General features: G+C 43.6%; 1 protein-coding gene across 1 annotated transcript in view; it reads left to right on the forward strand.

The window, feature by feature from the left end:
• The window catches only part of LOC119419438 (aryl hydrocarbon receptor), a 92,535-nt gene that overhangs the window by 13,308 nt on the left and 73,305 nt on the right, over positions 1 to 5,922 (forward strand). The window contains exon 2 of the mRNA XM_037686740.1: positions 3,321 to 3,511. Within this exon, the coding sequence (XP_037542668.1) occupies positions 3,321 to 3,511 (191 nt within the window). The remainder of the gene's footprint in view (positions 1 to 3,320; positions 3,512 to 5,922) is intronic.

Raw genomic sequence — 5,922 nt, forward strand, 5'->3', positions numbered from 1 at the left:
TTGTTGTTGTTGTTGTTGTTGTTGTTGTTGTTGTTGTTGTTGTTGTTTAAAGTTAAAGCTATTAAAAATTACAAAGATGAGTTTTATGTTTATTTGACAGTGATTTCAAATTTCTTTGAAGACTAAATACAAATAAAAGATGAACATTAATTTATTTGTACAGTTTGTGTTTGTAAGATGTTTTACTGAACAAGTTTCATAGACTTTGCAAAATAATTTTTATTTTCACGAGCATCTGTTGTGAGCATTCTTTGCACTTTTTCTGACACTTTTATATTGTTCATAGTCGTCCCTCGTTTATCGCGGGGATCTGTACCCTGAAGACCCGCGATAAGTGGAAAAACCACCAAGTAGGAATAGTAGTACAAGTAGTAAGTAGTTTATTTTATTGTTTATATATATTTATATATGTTTGTGTGTATGTGTGTGTGTGTATATATAATTTATTTATTTATTTTTAAATGTTATAAAGCGAGTTCGCAAATAATGAACCGTGAAGTAGCGAGGGCCTACTGTATATCAATATCAGAATTCTATCGTATCGACTGAAATGAAGAAATATATCGTGATATAAGTTTTGGCCATATCGTCCCGCCCTATGTTCAACACACGCAGACCGAGTGAACCCCACAGGTCGTCATGACAACTACCTCCCTCACTCATAGTTACTGTACTGAATGGCCTAACAAACTAAACTAGGCTAACAAGAACAGACTAATCACTAAAAGAACAATGCTAAACAGCTAACTAAAATGATTAACACTGAACATAAAGTTTTCCCATAATCCCTCCCTGGGGCCATGTGACCAGCAGCCAACCACAATGAACCAATGATGTAGTCTCATTGAATCACGAGGACCCACCCCCCAAAAAGACATGTATTGATGAGACTACCTGTTTAAATAAAGGTTTAAAAACAATCTGACCACTAAAATTACTGAACTGGTCACAGCCGAACCAATAAAATGGGAGGGGAAGAGAGAACGGGGAGGGGTAGTCATGTTGGCATGTGACCTCCATGGAGCAGCAGGAGGAAAAAAGCGATCAATGACTTCCTGGTAGGCTGCTGTATTTATTTTAAGCAGCCGAGTTACCAGCACTGTTCAGATAAAAACTAAACATTTACTGTAGTATTTGTGTATGTTAGTGGTACATATTGTAGCATTCTGCTGTGGTTGACTGCTGGTCACGATCCAATTATATGGCAACATGGCTTGCCATACAATCACCAGCCGCACGTGGACATTTGACGGTGCGCTGACCGGCCTTGAAAGAGGTAAAATAAAGTTCAGTTAAAGTAAAGAAAGACATTCAAACAAATGAGCCATGTTTGTTCTTTCCTTTACATCAGGGGTGTCAAACTCCAGGCCTCGAGGAACGGAGTCCTGCAGCTTGTAGATGTGTCTCTGATGCCACACAGCTCAATCATATGACTGAATTAGCTTCTCAGTGCAGTCAAGTTCTCCAAAGTCCTGCTACTGACCTCCTTATTTGATTCCGCTGTGGCATCAGAGACACATCTAAAAGTTGCAGCACTCCGGCCCTCGAGGCCTGGAGTTTGACACCTGTGCTTTAGAAGGTGGTGGTGCCATTTAAAAAGTTGACATCCCAAAATATCCGACACGTCAGAGCAGGGTCTGTGCCTGAATAATGCAGAATGCAGGCAGAAGCATTTAATGAGCTTTGACGGCCATGAAAGGACAAACACCCCCTCAGCTCCGATCGTCTGCCCCTTTATTCATCCGTGCGTCCGCCAACCGTCAATCACTCTATAAACAGTCACAGCTTAATTAAAAATGTCGGGGGGTGGGGGGGTGGGTCAGGTTCAGACCTGTAAGTACTGTTAATTCTTCGGGTCGGGTGGGGTTCTGAAATGATGGCTACGGGCTGGAGCCAGGTCGGGTTGGATTTTTTTGGCCCGAATGCAACTCTAAGGCGCGGCCTATATATGTACAAAAATGTTAAATTTGTAAATTTAGTGTGCGCTGCTTATATTCAGGTGCTCTCAATACACCAGCAATTACGGTACATTAATTTATACTTAACCAGGTTAGCTTCAGTTCTGACCAGACCTCGGCTTATTTCTGTACCTGGACTGTTTCTGGTTGGAAACAAGAACACTTGGAAGAATTTAATAATTCAGCGCTTTTTGTGTTTTACAGATAATCAAACTGTGTCGAGACAAAACACTTTATTGTGAAGACGCCCCTCCATGTTCAACCTCAGTGAGGTCCCTGTACAGCTGTTCAACATGTGGCCCGAGGGCCAAAAGGGCCCCTTGGACATACTTCATCTGGCCCCCAATATCTTCAATTAAAAAGAAAACGACTTTTAAATGAGTTGATGAACATTTTATTAAAGAACCTTAAGAAATCAAGTTAGACATGTTGGATAAATACGTTAAAACGTTTGGCTTAAGATGAGCTAAAACTTTTTTATTTTTTAAGTTGTTGTGTTTCCAGAACTCGACTAACCCTAAAAGACCAAAAACAAGCACACGTTTGTGTTTGCTAACAAGAGCCAGTCTTCACAGAGTATGTCTAATAATCCTAGGGAGGATTGGGTCAAGCTAGCGATGCAACAACCAGAAAACGTCTGTCAGCGTCTCAGTTTATCTGTCGTAAAGAAAATGCATCTTCTTGGTTGGGTTAAAGACCCTGATTGGGTCCTCTGGTAACAACACCCACAGCTCGCCCTGGATTAGAACAATTTACTCCGATTATTAACGTGGAGATGCAGCAGAGCGCTGTTTGGAGGCACACATGGCGTAAGGTCCTCTGACTCCTGGTTGGACAAGGTGCTTTCTAAGTTTGTCCATTTCCTGGACTGGATCTGTTGGAGCCCAGCTGGAGACTCAGATTTGTGGAAAGTTTCAGTTGAAGCTTTCAGCGCTGAGCGTTGCCGACCAGCAGACAGGCGTCGTGCAATGCCACTTTAGAAAATGACCATCTCTTTGTGCTCAGTCTGGAAAACTTAAACAGCCGTACATTTTGTTACGTGGCTGCAAATGCTTCGACACTTCCTGCAGACCTCCTGATGAACGTCGTCCACCAACGAGCTGAAGCTACTGTTCTCCTCTGGGTGGAAACGCGAACATGTGTGGATCTTGCAGCTCACTTCCTGTTTGATGTGTCTCTATCTAAAAATCTTTACTTCCTGTTCCCAGCAGTGATGTCAGAGAGCCCCTCCTTCATCAGTCGGACTGAGAGTCAGAAACAGTGACGAGCTGAACTCACCGTGAACGCTTGGTTGAGGATTTGGGTCACGATGCCTCGCCTCCTCAGTCAGCTCCACTCATGTTCTGTCACCTCCCTCACCAGAAAGAAGATCTCCAGCAGCAATGAAGTCGTCAAGTCCAACCCGTCGAAGCGCCACCGGGATCGGCTGAACGGGGAGCTGGACCGGCTGATGGACCTGCTGCCCTTCCCCGAGGACGTGCGCTCCCGGCTGGACAAGCTGTCCGTCCTGCGCCTCAGCGCGGGGTACCTGCGGGTCAAAAGCTTCTTTAAAGGTAAGGAGTTCTGACAACAACGCCATCCTCGTCCGCTCGCCCAACCACAGAGGCAAGAAAAAGTTTTTATAAAACCAACAAATGCTTAACATTAACTGCATCCCATTGATGTCAGAGAGCCGGGTTATTAAAATGAATCATTTGATGTATTGCTAATAGTTCTAACATGCCAACAGAAGAGCAGCACTCTTCTTTACCTGGTGTGAAAAGAGCAATGTTTCCATTGGACGTTGGTCCTGGTTTTTAAAAGTCCCAGGGCAGCAGGTCCAACAGGCTGAGTTCTGGGTGGGTTTTGTCCTTCAGGATGGTTTTTGCTTTTGTTAAACTTGCATATGGTTCTTTTAGGGTGAGGGGAGAGCCCCTGACAGAGTTCTGGGGTGAGGTTCTTCTGACCCCCTGGAGCACCTTCATGTCTGAGCGCATGGTGGGAGAAGAGCACCAGCAACCTTTAAGAGATGTGGTTCTTTCTAAGAAGTCTAAGAGAATAAAGACTGTTGTGCTTTCTTTATGGTCTCTGTGGTTCTGGTGCTCCAGGTCCGGTCCTCCTTAACCTGCCCACCCAGAATCCTGAAAGATGGACCCTCTCCACATTGTCCACATCTCTGTTTCAGGGCTGGATGGAGGTCTAGGGTCAGCTCATTAGTGTTGATGGGCTTGACAGTCACATGTTCAGGTGGCTTAGGACACAGCCTTGTGGATATGTGGAGCAGGCAAACCAAAACCCAGGTCTGGTGGACACAGGTCCTTGTGGGTGAACAGTGTTCAAGGCTCATTTTTTTTCTCCTGAGCTTTCCTCATTTGTTTCAGTTTTTTCCGATATTTTTAAATCCATTTTATTTTGAGGAACATCTTACATCTGTTGCAAAAAACTTGAGAATAACAAGTAAAAATAAAATGGTATTTAAAAAAATGTAACAAAAAACAACTAGGTTGTAAGACGATGTAGAAAACTAAAAACAGGAACATCTGTAGGAACTTAGATGTTTGAAGCCACTTAGAGAGGTCAAAGGTCGAGAGCTTCAGATCTTTTTACAAGATATTCCAGGAAACAGGAGCAGAGTAGAAGAAGGTCCTTTTGTCTAGTTCAGTCCTCACTGAGGGAACACTGCAGGTAATAATGTCCTGAGAGCGCACGCTGTAGCTGCACTCACACAGAGACATGTAGGAGGAGATGTATGAAGGCAGCAGACCAGGAAGTGATTTAAAGATGAACATGTACCAGTGAGAGAGTCTGTGTGAAGTTAATGGTGACCAGTTAACCAGTGAATACTGGGTGCAGTGGTGGGTACGATAATCACAGCCAGTTATGAATCTTAGTGCACCATGATAGACAGCATCCAACATCTGCAGCATCCAACATCTGCAGCATCCAACATCTGCAGCATCCAACATCTGCAGGGTTCTTGTAGGAGCGTTCATGTAAATAATGTCACTGTGATCAATGGAGGGAAGGAAAGTCACAGATACAAGGTGTTCCTCAGGGTTCAGGGTTAGACAAGATCTGTTTCTGAAAAACAAACCCAGTTTAACTTCCAGTTTCTTTACCAAGTTTTCCACATGAAGCTTAAAAGAGAGATGTGAGTCGACTGATACCCAAATATTTATAGGAATCAATAAACTCAATAGGGACATCATTCGAGGATAAAATCGAGGGAAGAACTGTTGGGACCGACTTCCTGTCTGTAAACAACATCCCTTTGGTTTTGCCTGTGTTTAGTACAAGTCTGAGATAGAACAAATCTGACTGGATGATGTCAAAAGCGTATTGCAAAAGCTGGAAAACCTTAGCAACTGTTTAGCTCAACAATCATCAGCATAGCAGTGTAAGGATGCATCAGGGATGCTCTGACCTACGGACCTACATTACCTATGTCATTGTGAAGAGGGTGGGTCCTAACACAGAACCTTGTGGTTCACCATTGTTGACCGTTAGATAACTGGAAGAAGTACCTTTATGTTGAACACATTGAAGGTGAAGGCTGCACAGAAGTTGTTGGAGTCAGCCTCCCCACCATCACAGATATCTACACCTCCAGATGCAGGAAGAGGGCCACCTGCATCATGAAGGACCACACTCACCCAGCACACACACTTTTTGCCCCACTCCCCTCAGGAAGGAGGTTGAGGAGCATTAAGTGTAGAACCACTAGACTGAGGAACAGCTTCTACCCTGAGGCTGTTAGACTCATGAATCTCTAACCAGGAGAATCACTGTGAAAAAAAAATCACTTCATGTTGCTGCTGATCTGTTTCATGTTTCTGCTGATCTGTTTCATGTTTCTGCTGATCTGTTTCATGTTGCTGCTGATCTGTTTCATGTTTCTGCTGATCTGTTTCATGTTTCTGCTGATCTGTTTCAGGTTTCTGCTGATCTGTTTCATGTTGCTGCTGATCTGTTTCATGTTGCTGCT

The sequence above is a fragment of the Nematolebias whitei genome, chromosome 13 (assembly GCF_014905685.2).
Source record: "Nematolebias whitei isolate Nwh7 chromosome 13, NemWhi1, whole genome shotgun sequence".
NCBI lineage: Eukaryota > Metazoa > Chordata > Actinopteri > Cyprinodontiformes > Rivulidae > Nematolebias > Nematolebias whitei.